This window comes from Cibotium barometz, chromosome 49 (assembly GCF_041138505.1).
Source record: "Cibotium barometz isolate CiBa-2024 chromosome 49, ASM4113850v1, whole genome shotgun sequence".
In the NCBI taxonomy this organism is placed as follows: domain Eukaryota; kingdom Viridiplantae; phylum Streptophyta; class Polypodiopsida; order Cyatheales; family Cibotiaceae; genus Cibotium; species Cibotium barometz.
The window spans coordinates 38842560-38865840 of NC_141094.1; the positions used below are offsets into that span (position 1 = coordinate 38842560).

The 23281-nt window shown below is 39.7% G+C and overlaps 1 protein-coding gene across 1 annotated transcript; it reads left to right on the forward strand.

Annotated features, from left to right (window-relative positions):
• Positions 1-15738: 15738 nt before the first annotated feature.
• Positions 15739-23062, forward strand: LOC147610559 (uncharacterized). Its single transcript, XM_086786586.1, has 5 exons — positions 15739-16288; positions 16779-16931; positions 20057-20479; positions 21238-21314; positions 21400-23062. The coding sequence occupies exons 1-5, from the start codon at positions 16150-16152 to the stop codon at positions 22273-22275; spliced, it is 1668 nt and encodes a 555-aa protein (XP_086642712.1). The 5' UTR covers positions 15739-16149; the 3' UTR covers positions 22276-23062.
• The last annotated feature ends 219 nt before the right edge of the window (positions 23063-23281 follow it).

Here is a 23281-nt window from a genome sequence, read left to right on the forward strand (position 1 = left end):
GCCTGGCTGGACGTTGCAGCGACATCCTGGGCAATGCGCACTCTTTTGGGGAGGGACTCTGCATCCAATGCCTTCATGCGCTTGCTCTTAGCTCTTTGCTCACTCCATACAACGTCCCATAACTGTAGACGTTGCATATTGGCTTCAGGCGGGGCAGCATCTCTAAGATCACTGCATGCTACACGCATGCTCCCCAAAATGGTTCGTGTTATGTGTTGATGGTTGAAATCTGCTATCTTCTGTCTATCTAGCAACTCAGCGTTGCCTCCGCTTCGAAGCCGACGCTGTGTATCTCGCATGAGTATCTCAGACTCATTGATCTTTTTGACATCATCAGCACATTGTGACACTGTGATGACGGCTTCAATGCGAATTGCTCGCAGAACGATTTTACGCTCTTCGGGGGAAAGCATGTTGATCGTCTTCGTAAATCTAGCAAATATCACTAAACAAAAAAAAACAGAATATCAAACATTACTGAAATCAACATCAAGCAAACGTGAGAGAACAGCAACAAGTATATCATTACTTATCAATGTTCAAACAAAAACGGAATATCAAATAATTTTAATGAACTCAATATTATCCAATATATCATCAAACGTGAGAGAACAGCAACAAGTGTATCATTACTTATCAATGATCAAACAAAAACAGAATATATCAAACAATATTACTGAACTCAACATCATGCAATACATTATCGAACGTGAGACAACCGCAACAAGTGCATTATTACTTACGAAGTGTATACATTATCGAATGAGAGAGAGAGAGGGGGAGGGAGGAAGAGAGAGAGGTGTGACAGATAGAGAGAGGAAAAATTAAATGACATTTTTTATAGTTTTGTGAGTTCCTAAAGAGAGAAAAATAATGTTTTGTAATCCTAAAGCACTCCTCATCTACACACCTATCGTGATAGAGAGATGTGAAGTGTATCATGAGAGAGAGAGAGTTGTGAAGTGTATCATTGCGAGAGAGAGAGAGACCTCATCTACACACCTATCATGATAGAGAGATGTGAAGTGTATCATGAGAGAGAGAGAGAGAGAGAGAGAGAGTTGTGAAGTGTATCATTGCGAGAGAGAGAGAGAGAGAGAATTGTGAAGTGTATCATGAGAGAGAGAGAGAGAGAGAGGAGAGGAAGAGAGAGTTGTGACAGATAGAGAGAAGAAACATTAGATGACATTTTTAATGTTTTTGTGAGTTCCTAAAGAGGAAAATAATGTACTGTTTTAATTTTTAAGTAAATAGAGAGAGAAAAAAGAAATTATTAAGAATTATGTATATTTTAAGAGCAATAAATAAAAATCATTATCTACACATCTATCGTGTTGTGAAGTGAATCATGAGAGAGATAGAGAAAGAGTTGTGAAGTGTATCATGAGAGAGAGAGAGGGGGGTAAGAAGAGAGAGATATTCATATTTTTCGAGTTACAAATCACGAATCACGATCTTTGATCCATGAAATACTCATGCCGCGTTAGCAACCAAGTATCGCATGGATCAAACACAATAAAAACAATACAAGTCAAATCAAACAAATTTACGACATTTATTCGACCGCGTTAACGATCATATGCCGTAATATGCAAGCAAATTTACGACACTTTTTCGACCGCGTTAACGATCAAATGCCGCAATATGCAAAAAAACAATTTATGCACTAGCGGACGACACCAACTTGCCGCGTTAACGACAAAATGTCGCCCGATTCTATGGGAATACAAATAGGATACGAACATACACTGGCCGCGTTACCGACCATATGTCCGCATTTGACAAAGGGAAGGGAAGGGAAGGCGACATCGCCATAACGATACTATGCTTGCCGCGTTACCGACTAGTACCGCTACGGCGTGCCATACTTACCATAGGACACAGACTAGCCGCGTTACCGACTAAGTGCCCCAGGGTAAGCACCATTCCGAAGAATGGCCTTACACACACACCAGTCGTGTGGCGGGCCACCCACATCCTGCCGCGCATTGCGACAATGGGCGGCTGCCCGCACGAACTCACCCACACACACATCCCTCGTGTGGCGGACCACCCACATCCTGCCGCGCATTGCGACAGTGTGGGCGGCTGCCCGCACGAACACACCCACATACACACACACACACACACACACACAAGTTTCATTACCTGTGTATGCTGTCAGCAATGAACTCCCAAAGGGCCCCCCGGGCCCATATATATAGGAAATTGTACCCCACCGGGCTAGATGACGACCCCGCAGGGACCCACCGGGTTTTGCTTTATCCCGGCGGGCCCGCCGGGTATAGCAAAAGCCCGGCGGGATTTTATCTGGTTACCAGGTCGCTTGCCACCGGCTTTTTTGAGAACATGTTAACATGTGAACATGTTAATAACATGTTAACACATGTTATTAACAAAAAAAAATTTATGATCACGTGAATATAAAATCAGAGGCCCTAACACATCTCATATACATCTTTTCACATCTCATACACCTCGTATCACATCCTATCACTTCCCATACGCATCTTATCACATCTCATACACCTCTTCTCACATCCTATCACTTCCCATACACATCTTATCACATATTATCACATCTCATTTAAAAATCAATCTTTTATGCATCTTCGTATGCATAAATTCATTTTAGATGAAAATGACACTTTTGAATTAAAATTCCATCTCTTATGCATCTTCCTATGCATAAACTCAATTTAGATGAGAATTGACACTTTTGAATTAAAAATCCATCTTTTATGCATCTTCCTATGCATAAATTCAATTTGGATGAGAATAACACTTTTGAATTGAAATTCCATTCTTTTATGCATCTTCCTATGCATAAATTTAATTTAGATGAGAATGACACTTTGAATTTAAAAATCAATCTTTTATGCATCTTCTTATGCATAAATTCAATTTGGTAGGAATTACACTTTATATCTTTTATGCATACCTCTATACATGAAATCCAATATGATAAAAGTAACACTTTTACAATAAAATAATCAACTTTTATGCATACCTCTATGCATGAAATCCAAATATGATAAAAGTCACACTTTTATAATAAAATAATCAGTTTTTATGCATACCTCTATGCATGAAATCCAAATATGATAAAAGTCACACTTTTATAATAAAATAATCAGTTTTTATGCATACCTCTATGCATGAAATCCAAATATGATAAAAGTAACACTTTTATGATAAAATAATCAACTTTTATGCATACCTCTATGCATGAAATCCAAATATGATAAAAGTAACACTTTTATAATAAAATAATCAACTTTTATGCATACCTCTATGCATGAAATTCAAATATGATAAAAGAAATACTTTTATAATAAAATAATCAACTTTTATGCATACCTCTATGCATGAAATTCAAATATGATAAAAGAAACACTTTTATAATAAATTAATCAACTTTTATGCATACCTCTATGCATGAAATTCAAATATGATAAAAGAAACACTTCTATAATAAAATAATCAACTTTTATGCATACCTCTATGCATGAAATTCAAATATGATAAAAGAAACACTTTTATATTAAAATAATAATTCTTTTATGCATACCTCTATGTATGAAATCCAAATATGATAAAAGAAACACTTTTATATTAAAATAATAATTCTTTTATGCATACCTCTATGCATGAAATCCAATTATGATAAAAGTAACACTTTTACAATAAAATAATCATCAATTATGCATAACATAAAAATCAAGTTCTCCATGATTACAATAAAATTCTTTCAATTAATCTAGGATGATAATTCCTAGAATATGGTAGGAAGTTCTCTTTTCATGCTTTGAATAAAATTATTTTATGTGTAATTTTTATAAAAATTTTGCCATAGCTCCGCCTACTATGACTGATAAATCTCAATTTATTTTGAAGGATAAAGCTTATCATTAAGAAAATGATTAGAATGATCTCTAATTGGATCATTAACCCAATAATGGGTTGAATCATCAATATTCATGAAATACATAAACTAAAAGCATAGAAAAAGCTATTAATTTGACCTCAAGCATAGATTAATCTTGGATTAAGGAAAAGCTTTATGAAAAGCTTCATTTGGATTGAGAATGGATCATGAGTATGACCATTTCTTAAGAGAGAGAGAGAGAAATTACATAAAAACCATTAGAATTAAGCATAAATGAAAATTTATGTAATTCTTAACTATCATTAATCAATTAACTTCAATAGCATTCATCAAATTATGTAACTCTTCACTACCATTCATCAATTAACTTCAATGGCATTCAAAAACCATTCCAATTAAGCTTCTCAAGCTTGAGAGGGGTTGAGAAGAGAGAAACATTGAGAAATTATAGAAATTGATCAAAATTCACTAATTACCTTACAAATTGCTTGATTCTTTGTTCACGGTAGAGGCCCCCAACCAATCAATTGGTTAAGTATGTTGATGGAGCCACCAATGGGGATTGAAGAAAGAGGGAAGCTCCAATTTCTTCAATTTGGAGAGAATTTTAGAGAATAGTATAAATTAGCATTATTTCAACATAACTTTAGTGTAGTAAAATTCTTCTATTTTTTTCAAAGGACTCATGTCTTATTTATAGGAGAAGGAAGCTCTAACCAAAGCTAACTGAATTCTAGAATTTTTCAAATTCAGTTTGGTTGAATTTGGACTAGATTTGGATCTAGTTTGATTCCTTTTTTATTTGGTTTGGTTCCATTTTGATTTGGTTTGATTCAAGAGAGAGGAGAGATAAAAATATCACATTAATTTTGAGTTTAAAACTCATTCAAGCATGTGAAATATGCACCTCCTTTAATGGACTCCCCTTCCTTACATATGTGTCAAAATGGAATTATTATACCCAAAATATCTCATATTTTTTATATTACTCATAGTTTCTTACTAATAAACCTTGTACATAGTCAACTCTTCATCTTATGCGAGCATTTACTCATTTTTGGGTATCTTCTTTTACAAATTGGATTTATCTCCTCCCTACACATGGATTGATGCTATTGGCCCAAAGGAACCTTAATTGGACCATAATCTAAAATTTCTGAAAATCTAGACCCTTAGGCTAAGGTCCTTTATACCCATTTCCAATTAATTCCAATTGCACATTGGAAAATTCTTTCTGAATTTCTGTTTCAGGGGAATTCATTTTAATAAGATGAGATATTTTTCTATCCAAAAATATTCAAAATCTGAATATTCTCTCTCTAGAATATTTTCTCTCTCTATGCCAAAACAGGCAGAGACAAGATCTCTTATATTTCTGAAGAGGGAATTGATTACAGGGGAATATGCTGGACATTTTGAGAGGCTGGGGAGGAATCTTACAATCTGGGCATGCATTGTCCACATGTCTAGCATTTCGAGAGAATACTAACATTGTCATGAATAAAGGTCAAGAACGTGGGCATGGCACCGAAGAAAGTTGCTCGAAGAAGAGACTGTGATACCTTCTCCCCAGTGAAGGTATTTGAGGAGCGCCTAGATGAGGACGACTTGGAGGTTCTTTGATCTCCTACACCTGGCATGGCCAAGAACGAAGTACTTTTTAGAGTTTCTTATGGCATGATTGAGTGCATCAGCCCTAATTTGGGCGACGAAAAAATCCACTTAGAATTTGGCATGATTGAGTGCATCAGCCCTAATTTGGGCGACAAAAAAACCCACTTAGAAAGATAATATTTACAATTATGATTTTTTTGGCATCATGTAATATTGTGCTATAAGATGACATCACATAATCTTGTTGATATAGGTTGAGAGAGGGTGTCACCCTCCATTTCACATGCACACGCTTAGGATTGAGTGCTGAAATAGAGGGTAGACTAATTGACAATGACTTTCAAACGGAAGCCTCCAAAAATAATGAACATGTTTGCGATGTAAGTACACCTTAAAACCACTTTGTACAATGCAAATGAATGTGAGACGGAAGTGTCTTGCGGCTAAGCTCAAGTTCTTGTAGTTTGATGGAAAACAAGCTACCACACAAAATTTTCAAGGAAATTTGGTTTGTGGATAGCTTGTGGTATGCATATGTTGTTGAAATATACAAGTGAATAGGGTGTGTGCGGGAACAAGCTCTTGGTTAGAGTCTGTAAAAGAGGAGATGTAATTGTGAAAGAACCTGTGAAAAGGTGAGAAGAATCTACTGGGAGAGAATAAAGGGTAGCATGAGAGAATTTAGGAGTGTGGAGATATTCTGGGAGATATTCAGGGAAAAGAGAAGAGGTGGAGAGAATCAGGCAAAAGGTGGAGATATTCTGGGAGTGAATCATGGAGAAATCAATGGGATTAGATGCTTGATGTAAACTCTATAAATTGAGGCATAGCCCTAATGAGAATTTGCTGGTTTTTGAGTATCCATGCCTACATTAATCTATTTGCTAATTATTCACTAATTATGTCTTAATCATTTGCTAATTACTTTATTAATGATGTTGATTCTAGTGTTTGATCCACCATAGCTCATCATTTTACTCAAATTTCAACATGGTATCAGAGCCATGCCTAGAATCCATCAGATTTATGAGCCCATTAGTTAATTAATTAGGATTAGTAGAAAATTAGCAAAAAAATCAATTTTTAGTGAGTTTTCACTTCTCCCCTTCACCCTCAGCCAGTGGAGGACTCCATTCTCCTTGCACACTCAACCATTGCCCAAACCCTTCTAGCCCAAGATAGCTAACCCATAGGAGCTCTAGCCCATCAAATTAGAAGCGCAAACCGCCCACGCAAGCTCCCGATTTTCGCTGATTAAAAAAGCTACGTTTTTCTGCAGTAAATCAATGATTTCTCCTTGCTCAAATCAAATTGCTTCAATTCCTCTTAGCCCAAGGGGTAATCAAGCATGCTCTACAAGCTGGTGAAGACAGAATTCAATTTCATCAAGTCTACATTGAGATCAAAGCTCTTCATCAAATCTGCAGGTGACTTTGGTAAAACAGAGATTAAGCTTTGATTATTTGGTCAAATCTTGTGTTTCTTGGCTTAATCCTCTACTAGACTCATTGCTATTGATGCCTTTGAAATCATTTGAGCTCATTTGAAGTGGAAGGCACCAGATCTGGGCTCCCCGCATACTCTGTTTTTCTGCACACAAAACAGAGCATTAATTTGCTAATCAGTGCTAATCACTGTATTTTGGTGCAATTGAGGGTTCAAATTAACCATTAGGTATCTGATACAGATCCCTATAACTTCAGATTGCAATTTGATACTCCAACCATCCCGTACAAATTGGTTACCCTTGATTTAATGTAATTTCTGGGAAAATTGTGCTGATAAAATTGTGAAAATCATCATTTTGCATTTAACCCTTGGTTAATGCCTGTAAATCTCACTCAAATTCAAGATTATTCACAGCCAGAGTTGCATTTGGGAATGTGCATGAGAATGAATGCTATACGCATTATGTATTGGGCACATTGCATCAGTGTAAAAATGGGAACAGACACTGCCCTTGTCAAGATTAAGGCAAGAGGTAAGACCTCCCGCATAATTTTGGGTTTGCATTGCATAATGATACAAAATAAACATAAAAAGCCCAAAGGAACTGTCAGCAAAACATTGAAACATGTTGCTCACATGGAGCAAAAAGACCTGATGGACGAGCTCATGGCTCCAGCCATGAAAGAAGAAGAATATCTCTTTCCAAGAAGAGGATCCACACCGAGAAGAAGATCTGAAGGAAGACATGGAAACGAGAAGAGAAGCTGCCACGAGAAGAGAAGCTGCCCTGAGAAGACTGAAAGAAGAGACGGACGCGTGGAGAGATGCTGCCACGACAAGAAGACTGAAGATAAGAGAAGATGTGAGGCTCCAAAGAGTGAGGAGCCATGTGAAAATCTCTGAGAGAGAGAGAGAGAGAGACCCCACAACCCAATATAACCTGCCCCAATAAAGTAAAACCACCTCTGAGCCACCGATGATGTAGGCCACGTGGTAGATGTATGTGTGAGCACTTTAGTCAAGGTCGCGGGCAACTATAGTAAGCCTTGGACACATAGAGAGAGAGAGTGTCAAGGACTATGAGTTTAGGGACTCGAGGCACTGGTCGCAGGCTATCAAGTAAGAGAGAAACTTGATATAGGGTCCAGGTGTGCTGAGATAACTTGAGGGGAGGAGTAGACACTGGTCGCAGACTACCGAGTAAGAGGAGGCAAACTTGGTATAGGGTCTAGGTGTACTAGGAGTATTCACTTGAGGGGAGGTGTTGAAATATACAAGTGAATAGGGTGTGTGCGGGAACAAGCTCTTGGTTAGAGTCTGTAAAAGAGGAGATGTAATTGTGAAAGAACCTGTGAAAAGGTGAGAAGAATCTACTGGGAGAGAATAAAGGGTAGCATGAGAGAATTTAGGAGTGTGGAGATATTCTGGGAGATATTCAGGGAAAAGAGAAGAGGTGGAGAGAATCAGGCAAAAGGTGGAGATATTCTGGGAGTGAATCATGGAGAAATCAATGGGATTAGATGCTTGATGTAAACTCTATAAATTGAGGCATATCCCTAATGAGAATTTGCTGGTTTTTGAGTATCCATGCCTACATTAATCTATTTGCTAATTATTCACTAATTACGTCTTAATCATTTGCTAATTACTTTGTTAATGATGTTGATTCTAGTGTTTGATCCACCATAGCTCATCATTTTACTCAAATTTCAACATATGTGCCATCCAGGCTTCAGAGTCATACGACGATGGATAACTTTTTTGGGCCCTTGGACCTGGCACAGCATACACTTGCTTTCTTTCCTATCTTGCACAGGTAATACTATGACGGAAGCCCTTAAACAAGTTTATGTAATACTTTATCTTGCAAGTGTTTGTGTAACTTAAACAAGTTTCTTTTGCAAAAATCATTGGGTTCTTGTGGAAATTTTCAATGGCCACAAGGTTCGTATCCCAGGTTTGCCCAAGAGGGAAAACAAGGTTCGTATCCCAGGTTTGTATCCCAGGTTTGCCAAGAGGGAAAACAACAATATTGTTCTACAACTCTTTGTCCATGTGCACTTTGTTAGATTATCTAGACGATGTGTACTAGTAAGTTTCTAAGCTATAACTTTTCTTCCCTTGTGTTGTAATATTTTATAGCAATATACATATAATGACATGTTTTATGCATAGTGTTACGGCATCTTAGTAAGCATTGCTCTAGCCCGGCAATGAAGCATGAGTTGGAGAACCCGCAGGACCACTGTGTCACGCAAGAGGTGGAGGTATATGGACTTAGGAATTAGGGTAAGCATTTACATGTATTGTTGCATAGATAATCATAATATGTAATTTCTTCTACGTTGTAGGTACCCCGTCAACCTAATGACGTGGATTGTGGCTTCGTGTGGTCTTTGATAAACGGAGCTATAATTGGTAGGCGGAAGGAACATTGGGTAAGTTGTGTTTATGTTTTGAATGTACTTTGGCTTGGGATTCATGCTTAACCTAATTGTTATTTTGTTCCTTGTTTTTAATAGTTGAAATCAAATTTGGATACGCATGAAGATGTTGAGAAGCTCAAGAGCCACCTCTTGTCTTGGTGTCATGTCACATTATGCAAAAGGCTGTCTTCTTGATGTCATGTGACATGCAAAGGGCTATCTCATTTTGTATTGTCACATTTTATATTGATGATATGGATCTTGGTCCAATTTTGTATTTAGTCACATTTTCTATCGATGATATGGATCTTGGTCCGATTTTGTACCTCGGTTTACATTTTGTATTGATGACAGTATCTTGACACATTTTGTATCTCGTAAAACATTTTGTTTCATGATATGTAATCTTGTCTGATATGGATCTTGTCACGTTTTGAAATATGTAATCTTGTCTCATTTTGTATGTATCTTGTCACGTTTTGAAATATGTAATCTTGTCTCATTTTGTATGTATCTCGTCACGTTTTGAAATATGTAATCTTGTCTCATTTTGTTCAGCTATGGATGGCTAGTGTCACAATATTTTACTAATGAATTTAATGTTTTACTATTCAATTTAATGTTTTATTGTTTTACCTAATCTAGACTATGGCCATACAAAGAGAGAGAGAGAGAGAGAGAGAGAGAGAGAGAGATTTCTTATCTCCCATTGTTTTCACTGATAGATTTCTTATCTCCCATTGTGCTTAGAGAAATGTCTTCTTGTTTTGAGTAAATTGCAGTCAACTACGCTAAGGTAAACTCAAAGCAATCCATATATAACTCAATATGGCCATACTGAGTTAGATTTTGAGTAAATTGCAGTCAACTAAAGTAAACTAAGAGCAGTACAATAGGGTGTACTTGATGTATTGTCATAATCTTTCCACCAAGTTGGTAGTGTCGACATTTCCATAATGAAACAATCGTCCAAAATATCGCACGATATTGTTACATACCGCACGATATTGTTGTGTGCTGAATACCGCCCTAGAAGCTGACTGTATTGTATCTCGAAGTTTTCTTTTGTGATGGTGTGCAAGAGATTACACATAGATGTGTATACTTCATCACAAATTTCTTTTGGTACACAAACATGAATGCATTGTCAAAGCAACTAATAAACCAAACTTGGACATTTACAAAAACCGGTCCGAGTTTACTTTCACAGTCCGGGTTTACTTTCCCTGAAAGTAAACTAAGACCGACATCCAAGATTACTTTTGTAGGAAATACAATGCTCTGCCTGAAAAGTAAACTCAGACTATAAAAGTAAACTCAGATCGATCCGAGTTTACTTTTGCTATGCAGAAGCTATGGATTGTGAAAGTAAACAGTCATGGAAGAATGGAAAATAACACACGACAACCTAGAGCAATATTGCTTCATGCCTTTGGAATCATACCTGTGGAAGAAGATTCTCCACCCATGCCTTCTATGAAACCAACATAGTAAAAACATGGCATGACTTTTTCATATCTCCCATTATGCAATGAGCTTTACATACTACAATGATGTCAACACGGCTTATGGGATTATAAGAAGTACAAAAGTGGCATCAATAGCTTTAGAAATGATATCAATGCATGAATTACGAAATTACAAGTACATGAATGGCATCATTCTCATTTGAGATGCCAATGCTTTCACAATATCATCAGTCATTGAAAAGGCAAAAAAAAAACATCGCTCATCATCTTAAGAGTTTCCATACTCAATTGCCATGATCCTGTAACGTGCCAAGGTACAAAATTACCACAAATTTGGACCTCCTTATTGATGAGAGTCTCCTCAATGCCAAGTGGGGCATGCCTCATGGTCAAAGGCAACAATGCATGACAAGTGTGACATGATATGGTAACTAGGGGATCTATCATCAATGTTTTTGTACAACAATGAGGACACCAAATGCGAAGTCTCTTTTCAAAGCGAACACAGTGCCTGCTTCGTTAATGTTTTCACCTTAGAACTCCAGTAACATGAGGACGCTTAGGTTGGGGAGAATCCTCATCTAAACTATTATGTATATTGTGTGGAATTCCATGACCCAATCTAGTGCGTGTAACATCTGCTTGAATTTGGCGAATGCTCCCATGTGTTGGCATGTTGGCATATCAATCTTCTTTGGAGCTACCAAGCTCATGAGGTTATCCTTGGATATCTTTAATGTTGTAGTAGAATAGCTTTCTCTATCTCATCTTTGTTTTTCAAACCATCTTCAATTTGACAAAGGATTTCCCTAAACTCCTCTATACATTTGGGTAACTCATCACTTGCACCCATCTCACAGAGGTCTTGATTATCATTTTGAAGAACTGGTTCTTCATTTGATACCATGGTTGACCAATGCATGTGCACTATTAACAATTGGCAAGATGGAAAGCAAATGTGGAAAGTGGCTAGTGATAATCAACCTCATACCAATGAGATTCTTGCAATCACTGCTCCAATCAGGGCAATCACAATAATTGGATTGCATGCTAACATGATACCATTGACCTTTTGTTGAGATGCTTTGTAGCTTGAACAATAATGTCATCTCATTCACAATTTCCAAACATGATGGATTGCCTTGATAATGTTGAAGAATTCGCTCCCCTTCGAGCAATCGTGCCGTATGTATCTTCGATGATCCATGGATGTTGTAACATCCACAATCAACTGCCACAACATAAGATGTAAGAAAATGACATGGGAAATTGCAAAAGATTCATGCGAGTTGCAAATTACAAAGATATTAGTAGCAGCGGTCAACCTATCTCCTGTTTTTGTTTGAAGAACTCAAGCAAAGTTCTACCCATGTGAGTGCCAGTTTGTGAATCTCCAATAAGTGCATGTATAAGATCTACCAAGGATCTATTAATCCTTGCATCCAATAGGGTGTACTTGATGTATTGCCATAATCTTTCCACCAAGTTGGTGGTGTCAACATTTCCATAATGAAACAATCATCCAAATTTAGGGTGTACTTGATGTATTGCCATAATCTTTCCACCAAGTTGGTGGTGTCGACATTTCCATAATGAAACAATCGTCCAAATTTAGGCCACCTCCTCCTCCATATACAATTGTGACCACACCACCCATTTGTTACATATCGCACGATATTGTTGTGTGCTGAATACCGCCCTAGAAGCTGACTGTACTGTATCTCGAAGACTTCTTCTATGATGGTGTGCAAGAGATTACACATAGATGTGTATACTTCGTCCTCACGAATTTCTTTTGGAATCTAAATTGAACGTACACAAACATGAATGCATTGTGAAAGCAACTAATAAACCAAACTCAGAATTTTACAGAAACCGGTCCGAGTTTACTTTCACAGTCCGAGATACCTTTAGCAAAAGATCGTTCATCATTTGCTGGAAAGTGGTTGGAGCATCGGTTAACCCAAAAGGTAATACGAGAAACTCGTAATGGCCATACCTAGTCCGAAGGGCAATTCTTTCGACATGCCTTTCATGAATACGTATCTGGTGATAGCCAGTACTTAAATCTATCTTCGTGAAATATTTCGCTTCGGCTAACCGGTCAATCAGGTCATCTGATCTAGGGAGAGGATAACGGTTCTTAATTGTCAGCTTGTTCAATCTCTTGTAAATGGAAAATAACACACCACAACCTAGAGCAATATTGCTTCATGCCTTTGGAATCATACCTGTGGAAGAAGTCTTCGTATGAAACCAACATAGTAAAACATGGCATGCTATTTGTTGACGACAGCCTCTGTCATCAACAATCCAACAATGTGTATCCTCATGCACAACCTTAAGTATTGCATCAAGCTCTTGTTGTGACTTGTCAATCACAATAGCAGTGGGCTGAACATTATCCATTCTTTGAAAAATAATGTAGAGTGTCTTTGATAAGGCATTTACTTCTTGATTGCTACCCGGGTCATTAGAGCACAACATGAACCATATTAGAATGCCCATTTCCAATTTGGTTTGGTAAAACTGCAGCATACAATGGTAGCCCAAAGACATTTGTTTTAAAGGTGCTACCTATGGCCCAAGAATTATTACAAGAGAAGCGTGTAATAATTCTTTGATAAGGCATTTACTTCTTGATTGCTACCCGGGTCATTAGAGCACAACATGAACCATATTAGAATGCCCATTCCCAATTTGGTTTGGTAAAACTGCAGCATACAATGGTAGCCCAAAGACATTTGTTTTAAAGGTGCTATCTATGGCCCAAGAATTATTACACGAGAAGCGTTTGGCCATTTGGAACATCCATTCATCTTGTATAATAAGAATAAATGGCTTATCCTTATCTTCTAGTGCATTATGACAATATGGTTGACAATATAGCACCTACATGAGAGTGTCGTCGGTTAAACAAGTCAAAGCACAAAACCATGTGACACGATGAATGCTATAAACAAATAAAATATTATGGTACCTTATTTTGTTCACGTAGCTTTAAACACTCGCGGATGTACATCATGGTCTAATCATCTTTTGAGATTTTTCCTACAAACAGATATAGATTTTGTTATATTAAAAGAATTAGTATTTAAGTTTATAAAAGTCACTAAGCAAATATCATTGATATATTACCTGCATTGCGTACTCCATATGACATCAAAGCCACTTCCTTCGGGATCATAAAGAACCGATAGATAGTGCGGTCAAGTAAAGAGGCTTAAAGCATCTGAATTGCCACTTGGATACTCCACTTGAACCTTGAACAGACAACCACATTTCTTGGTTGATCTTAATCTCCTAATGGTTCCCTTTTAGCTAACTGTACTACCTCTATGGCACATGTAATCAACCACAAACTTGGATACAGCGTTTTTTTTTTGGTTGATCGAACCATCTCTAGTCTAACCTTGTGCTCGATCATTATCTCTTTCAAGTGGTTTTCCACATTTGCTTTATCTACAGTTAGTACTGTTGCTTGTACTCTTTTTTTGGCTTGGCAATCTAATTCTCCTCCATGGTTTGATCTCTTACAACTACATGCATTGATGAAGTCCCTAATAAAAGAGGTGGGTATCCCGTGCTTTCTAATATCAGGACACCATCTGCATTTCCTTGGTGACACAATATAATGAGACAATGCCACAATGCTTCCCCACCCTTCTAAGCATGCAATCCTTAGCTTTGGTGTGCTATTCAAGAGCAAAGACAAGGCGCACCATCTTCTTTCATCCCCAAGCAAAGGCCATCCATCATTCTTCTCCATTTCTTTAAATCTTGATTACCTCTAGAATCAGGAGCTTTCAAGGTTTCCAATGTGACATCGCATCTCTTTGAATGGCTCTCATCATAAAGTTATAGCTTGCTTTGTCAAATGAAAATTATTTAGGAGAAATATAACATGGGATTGGGTGAAACAATGTTACTTTGATTGGATCGAACATGAATACTTTCGTTGCTATCTTGAAAGAGATTTCCCACATCTGAATCATCACTCGATGAGGAGTGACTACTATCACCATTGGAGCACTCTTCAATATTGAAGTCGCTCTAGTCTTGGTTCAATGACTCCATCCTTCAAAGAACATAAACTGATTAAGATTGTATACAGCTTCATTTCAAGAACACAATACATATCCCACAATATCACTTCCTATCTATTGTAAAGGATAACATACATAAGTGAAGAATATACTTACAAATTTCAGAGAAAGATAGAAGAAATCTTAATATGGATGGAGAAGTGATGCAAAAAATGTAAGGAAAAATGCACTCTATGGACTGTGTTAAAAATTGATAGCAGGTAATGGGCCGAGTTTACTTCGAGTCCAAGTTTACTTCGGGTCCGAGTTTACTTCTGTTCCGAGTTCACTGTCATAATATCCCCCATTAAAGACCGTAGATTTTACTTGCGCATGCGTTGTAATGACAATTATGGTGGTCCGAGTTTACTACTGGTCCGAGTTTACTTTAGTTCACGGTGACTGTGTTCCCGCTGTTCAGTGCCCAGTGACCGGTGTTCTCCTGGTCCGAGTTTACTTGTGGTCCAAGTTTACTTTGGTGGTGGCAGCGCAGATCCGACGGCGCACGATGCTAGATGCGATCACCAACTTTTTCAGCCATTGATCCCAACACTCCAAGCCCGTGTGACTTAGTCATGAGGGTGGCCCACGGCAAGCTCGGAGAGACAAGTGATTGCTGCTAATTTTGGAGGTGGAAGTGGCCATTGGCGACAGCCACCTAAAACAGCGGCAGCCACTGTAGAGCCACGTTATTTTTTAGTGAGCCACATGGGCGCCATCACAGTTACTCTGAGTGTGCCACGTGGACATAACAATCAATTTTAATTCTATTGTCTCAGAATTTATTAAAAAGATTCAATTTAATAACACTTGGCACGCTCTCTCTTTCAGTTCTAGGGCTTGCTGTGTGTCATCAATGCATTAGGGTTTCTGCTTTTTAATTCAGAAATCTCTATTTTAGGGTTTGGAAGCCGTTTCCTGGTCGAATTTCACAAAAACCAGGCTGTGTAGGGTTTTCTAGTTCTGCGAGCTCAGATGTGGCTGTTTCAGGGTTTCTGATTCAGGTTCTGTCAAGGGTTTTCAGGTTTTTGGCAGTTTGGCTATTTAGAGTATCCTAATTCAAAGTGGTTTAGGGTTAGGGTTTTCGGATTGGAGGTAGACGGCCTGGCTGTCCCAGTGTATCTACGGGAATGGTAATCAGAGCGCACCCATTTTAGGGTTTCTCGGATAGGGTTTCTACTTCCGTACTGCTTATCAAGACGGGGTTTCCATGCACAATGAAGCCCTTGTCTGTACCCTCTTCAAAGTACTCTCTGGATGCTTTCTCCCCAGTAGGCCTGCACGTGCTTGTGGTGGATGACGACCAACTGTGCTTAGTGGTGTTGGACAGCATGCTCAGGAAATGCAACTACAGAGGTATGTAATTTAATTTGATATTAACCTCACGTGTTTGCTACATGCTAATCATCAATTATTTGCATTCTAAAAACCATAGGGTAAGCCTCATTGACAACATAGTAAAGTTATGTGTAGCTATGGGCTTACTGTCTTAACTCCATTGAGCACATATGGTATTGATGGACCATGTATGGTACTATACGCATTTGAGAAAGGCATATGTAGGATTCAAATCATGCACCTTAGAAGTCCGAGAAAGGTGGCCTTGTTGTGAGAGCATCCAGAACTACAAGTATGCAGGGTATGTGAGATGCATTGGCCTGTGTTGACCATGTGTACATGCTAACACTTTACATTAAGCTCTAGAAACATATCAAGCGTGTATTAGCCATGTTGTGTGATTGTAATTAAGATGCATTGATAGCTAGTTGTCATTTGTCTACCTCCTTATGACCAAGTTCTGTTTGCTAACTCCTGTTCGCATGTCATTTTTTATGATGATGGGCAGTAACAACTTGTAACCGTGCAAACCATGCATTAGACTTGCTGAGGGATAACCAGGACGACTTTGATCTTGTGCTGAGTGATGTCTACATGCCAGATGTTGATGGATTCAAACTGTTGGAAATCATTGGACTTGAGTTAGACTTGCCTGTAATCAGTAAGTTCTCTCTCTCTCTCTCTCAAAAAAGGGCAAATGGGCCATTTTTCGCAATGGAAAAGGTCTCATCCAACATTTTCGCAAGCTGACGAAACGAGTTGTTTCCTCACTGGTAACAAGTACCAACAAAACCTCATCATCAGCGCTAAACTTGCCACCTATTGGAACTACCCCATCTCATAGGGGTGTAATTATTGATGATCTCTAGGATTTTTCTTTTCTTTTTAGTTTGGTTTAATGTTCTGGATTGCAAATTTGGTTTAATGTTTTTTTCTTTTTAGTTTGATTTAATGTTCTGGATTGCAAATTTGGCTTAGATCACTATGGTCTTTATCTGGTCTCATAGGCCATTTTGGCCTTTTGTAGATGTTAATAGATCTTTCTTTCTATGCTTGTGCACATACATTTTGTGTGTGTACGCGCGAATGTGTATGTGTTCTTGCTGTTCTGTTATATCGCAAGGCTAACCAGGGTTAAGACCTTCAGGTTAGGTTAACCATAGCCTAGGGGTTAGGCATCTTAAGTCGGGGCTAGTAGCTTTTACGAGACACGTGCTATATTTTGGCTTGTGGTTTACAGGAGCCCTATATAAGTGACTTTATGAGTCAATTTCGAAGAAGCCTTGAGACTACTACGTGCTTACAACTGATGGGTGTGTTCTCATAGGCTCTCATTTGTTCATGACTGTGAACTGTATGTAATCCAAGGCGATGCCCCCCCCCCCCCCCCCCCCCCCCCCCCCCCCCCCCCCCCGCGCGCGCGCGCGCACGGGGTGGATTTTGTGATGTAAACTCGACTCAATCTTCAGCAAAGGATATATATAAAACCCTTTTTGATCTAAACTCAGAGTCATTTTGTTGTTTTTATGATCTTTTTAATTAGTTAAGATCATCTACATGTGAATGTAATTCAATCTCAAGTAGTGAAAGTGTGGATTGCAAAGGCTTGAATAAATGCACTATCCAGAATATGTATCCTTTACCCGTGGTAGATCGTCTTTAGGGTGCTAAGTATTTTATGAAAATAAGCAAGTTAAGTCCTCCAGTGGTTTGGAGTATTAAGTTGGATCAATGTTTTAGAGCATTGAAGGAGCTAGTCACCTCAACGCCTATGTTGCAAATTGTGGATTCTAGTAAACCTTTTGTGATTGAAACGGATGCTAGTGATTATGCAATAGGTGTTGTCTTGTTCCAGGATGGGAGACCCATAGCAAGAAGCTTTCAGACACATATGAGGTATCCTACTTAGGATAAGGAGCTTCTGGTTGTTGACCATGCGATGAAAATTTGGAGACACTATTTGTATGGATCTTGATTTGTAGTTTGAACGGATCACTACTCGTTGAGGTATAGGCATGTTCTTTGCTCCGTCTTGGTTTAGATTGAATTTGGACCAACCTTAATATTACCCTTGTCTTAACTAGAAATTTGTGATCAACCCAACCTGAGGGGTCGGAAGACCAGATGGGTTGACCTCATGGAGGAGGTTGACTTTGAGATCGGTTGCTGTAAGGGGGCAACCAATCAGGTTGTTGATGCCCTTAGTAGGATCCCAAGGTCAATGCTATCTCTTTTACTAAGATAATGGCTGACTTCTATCTCTCTCTCAGAGGGTGTTACCAACATGATTCCCATTTTGGTCGAATTTGGCAATTGATCTAGGCCAAATGGAGCCCACAAGATCTGAGTGTTGTGGATACTCTGATGAGTGCTGATGAGAGAAAAGTATTCCGTTAGAGGTGGATTACTTGCAAGGTTTGTGTGCCCAACATTATATCAGCATCAGGCTCAACTATGCTAAGTGTTGTTGGTGTCCCATAAGAAGTGCACAGGTCCAAGGAGAGACACGCAACATGCGTCAAGAGTTCCTATGCAGTGCTTAGGGCTGAAAGAAGACTCCCAAGAGCTTCTGCATGTGACATTGGTATTAGAGCTTTATGCTGATTCAGAGATATTGTTGCTGCCCATGTCCCACCCACCCTTACTGCATCGCACATGGAGGAAGCCATCGCCTATGTCTTGATCTTTTGGTGGTGTGGTGACCAAGCAACATTCTATCAGCATCAGACTCAGCTATGCTAAGTGTTGTTGATGTCCTAGAAAGAGTGCATAGGGCAAAATGCAGCATGTGTCAAGACCCCTAGAAGCTGGTTGGTGTTAGGCAGACTCAAGGGGAGGGTTTCATGAGAGTTGGTGGCCAGTTGGGGCTGCCCCAAAAGCTTTTATGGAGCACTCCAAGGGATGAAGTTCATCCAAGTGGCGGAGCCAAGGGTGACAGATCTCTACATCAAATTTGGAGTGGACTTAGAGACCTATGGCAAGTTTTTCAGTCAAAAGATTACCACGAAGGGAAGGATGACAGGTATGGGAGAACATATGTGGAGATAGGGGATGATGACAATCATCCAGGGTCAAAGGTTGGAATCCTGTCATCAAGTTTAGCAGAAGGGGATATGGACATGCTTAGTCCCAGGCTATATTTGATTTGGGCAGCATATAAACACAATTTTAGACATGATTAGGGTCTTGTTAGGCACAAGAATAGACCCAAGTGGACAGGTATGAAGTTGGCCAGGTGTGGAGAGCCTTATTGGTAGTCGGCAGCTTGGGCTTTATTTGTCCAAAGGACCTGGCGGACCAGCAGTCTGCCAGGTCATTAAATGTTCCAAAGGCCTATAAAAGGCACATCCTTGCTTATTGTAGAATATCTCTCTCCCCTATGGAGATTGGTCATTAGATAGACTTTTGGGGTTGCTAAGGTGGCCAGATTGATGTACCTTTTTGTACTATATGAATATATTGAATACACAACCATCTCTCTCTCTCTCTCTTCTCTCTGTCTATGTTGATTGTTCTTGCATCAAGAGTTCCTATGCAGTACTTAGGGCTGAAAGAAGACTCCCAGAGCTTCCGCATGTGACAGCACGTGTGTACACATGCATGCGCGTAGAGAGAGAGAGAGAGAGTGAGAGAGAGAGAGAGAGAGAGAGAGGAACACATGCACACATGTATATAGATATGTGTAGACGTATAGACACACACACACGTGTATGTATGTACATATGCTCATGCTTGATATGCTTTTTTAGTTTGTTGATTTTAAGATATAGGGTATGATGGTATCAGGAGAGAGTGTTAGTGATTGTCTGCAGACATTTGACTCCAAATACTTCACTTATGGCATTAAGTCTAACAGAGCTCCAAAAACTTGCAGTGATGTCTACGGAGGTGACACTAGTGTCATTATGAAAGGTATAACTCACGGTGCTTGTGACTACCTCATCAAGCCAGTTAGGATGGAGGAGCTGAGGAACATTTGGCAGCATGTGATTCGTCGAAAGGGGACAGATTCACCTAGTGTGGGATCTTGTAATGAAAGCAAGAGAGCAGGCGAGTTGCCGGAGCACTCCTCTAAGAAGCGCAAAGAAGCCAATGAACTGGTCCCAGACCTGGTAGACGATATCAGCAGCCTTAAGAAAGTGCGAGTGAATTGGTCAGTTCATTTGCATCAGCAGTTCGTTAATGCAGTGAATCAGCTTGGGGTGGAGAGTAAGACTTCCTTTTGAATAACTGTCTCGTTGGTTGTGTTGATTTTATTTCTGGAATGTCTTAGTTTTTTTAAAGGTTTGTATTGAATGGCAGATACATGTTGATTTTACTTTTGGTTTTTGTTTAATTTTTTAAAAAGGTATAGATTAATTAGGCACTTACATGAGTATAGTCTAGATGTCAAGGTTTTCATGATGAACTACATTAAAGGGCATGGTCACATGGCAATGGGAGTGGGTCATGGAAGATGCCATCCTCCATCTCCCGACTGCATGTGACTTTGTCTAGGGTGGTTGTCTAGTACTTAGCCGTCATGGAAGATGCCATCCTCCATCTCCCATCTGCATGTCACGATGGCTAGGGTGGTTGTCTAGTACTTAGCTGTAATGTGAACTTCAAATGGTGGGTGCACTTGCACACATGTGCGTGCGTGAGCTACATTAAAGCAATGGTCATATGGGAACAGGAGTGCATTGGGGGGAGATGCTGTCCTCCATCTTCCATCATCATCTGACTAAGGGTGGTTGTGTAGTACTGAGTCATAATGTGAACCTGAAAGGAGGGGGTGGGGGGGGGGGGGGTGTTTTTGAGAAGAGGGGGCGGGGTGGTGGTGGTGTGTGCAAGCATGAACTATGGTAAGGGCATGGTCACATGGGAATGGGAGTACATCTCTGTTAATGCTGTCCTCCATGGCTAGTGCTGAGTTGTACTGTGATGTTCAAATGGTGTGTGTTTTAAAGACGGATCTGTGATCGCAGAAGCTGTACCAAAGAAGTTACTTGATATAATGAATGTTCCAGGTCTGACACGGGAAAATGTTGCGAGTCACTTGCAGGTTTGGATCCATCAAGGCTAGATTTTTGCCATCATTGATTGGTCATATGGACAGGACCTTTATTGTGTTGTATGCATGTGTGCAGAAATACAGACTGTATCTGAAGCGGCTGAGTGGGGTTTTGCCGGGACCCTGCCCAGTTGCTTCGTTCCAGGCTTCAGAAGACGGGATGTCTGGTGGAACCATGCACGTACTGACTGCAGGAAAATATTCCAGTTTAACTCCTGTTGTCAAAGGCCTGAATCTTGGTGCGGGGTTAGCAGGTTCAAATACAGGAGGGCAAAGTATCGATGCAGGCACCATGAAGTCACTTGCTCATCTGAATGCCTCTCGGCAACAGAAGCAAGGAAGTGCCAATAGCGCCCAAGTCCTTGGTGGACTCAAACTTGTAGACCCACATCTCTTATCAACCTCTCAAGGTGGTGGCCTGCACAGACAGTCATCCCTTGATTTTAGCTTTTACCTTCCAGGACAGAAGAATGATTCACCTGCTTGGCAATCGTTGCCTAATCCTCTGGGTAACCTTGCTGCCAGTGGTTTCGAAGGGGTGAAGCTGGAAGATGAGATGAGCCTGAGGTCTCATAGCTCGCAAATTGGAAGTTTTAGAAGCCAGTGGAAAATCAATCCAGGTGGCACACATGATATCAGACCTGATGTAGCAGCTGACTTGAGGATGCGAGAAAATCAGCTCAACTACAGCCCTGTGAAGACAGCAGACACTTGTCGTGAAGGCCAGCGTGCAGCCGCACATATTGAGATACCTGATGATGTGAGCTCTACAAACGTGCCTCATGAACCGTCTTCTTGCACACCAACAGAGATGAGTGGAGAAGCATTTTCTGGACACAACTTCAATGCCCTTGAAGGCCTGAGCTTCATAACTCCTGATAACTTGGTGCAAAACCCAGAACAGCTTAACATCTCTGACTATCTTTTGGATGAGGCATTCCCCGACAACTGAGGTCTTTTTGTTTCAAGTGTTTGGTATCAGAGGCGCTTGAATGTTGGAAGATCAGCCTCACAAACAGCAAATTTTCTCAGCCCTCGGAACAGATTCCCAAGCTGCATTTACAGGCATGTGGTTAGTATGTGTGTCATGATCTCCTTTCCATGTGTGAACTTTGTTGCTATAGTAACAGGAAGAATAAGATTTGGTTGCAATGTGCCACCATCGGATCTTTAGGAAGAATCAAGGCATTAAGCTTTTCTTTTGTGCCAACAGACGCCGAGGTTGGGTGGTGCATGTCGTCTCCTGCCGTGTTTATGCAGGAAAGTAATTCCACTGTCTTCACTATTAGGCACATTAGTCTGAGGATCTGCATCCATGAGCATGTTTAGAGGGGTTTTAACTGTTCTCTTACATCTGACTCAGGCTTGCAAAGAGTTGTTTTGTGGATGATGTGTAGAGACTACAATGGTGCAGGGATTGCAAGAGTACAGGGATGTATACATGGAAAGAAAGGTCAAGGCAATATATCGGCAGCAAGCACTACTCGGTAGAGACTCAAGTGCCATCTTATGACACTTGGGTTACATGTGATGCTAGTGTGTCATAGTTGAAGGGTGGCAGACGATTATCAGTTGGACCTGCTATGGTCAGTCAATTCCGCAGCTCTGGGAAGCAAAGTAGCTGTTTCTTGATTCCTGCAGCTGCGGGAATCAAAGTAGTCTTTTCTTCATGTATATAAGCAACAATGTAATGTTGTTTCTAGTCCTCATCAAATGATGTGTTTGCTTTTGGGGTCTCATTTGTTGACTTTCAATGTCTGCTAAACCACCTGCACGAGGGACATAATTTCAAACGTCTCTCTCTCTCTCTCTCCCCACCCCCTCCCGGCCCTGTGGAATGCTGGTGTATGCTGACTTGTCCAAACATTTATCATCATCATCATTGTCGATGTGACTTGTAAAGATGCATCTTCATCTCTCTCTCTCCCCAAGAGATCCTAGGGTTTAACTGAGTAGTG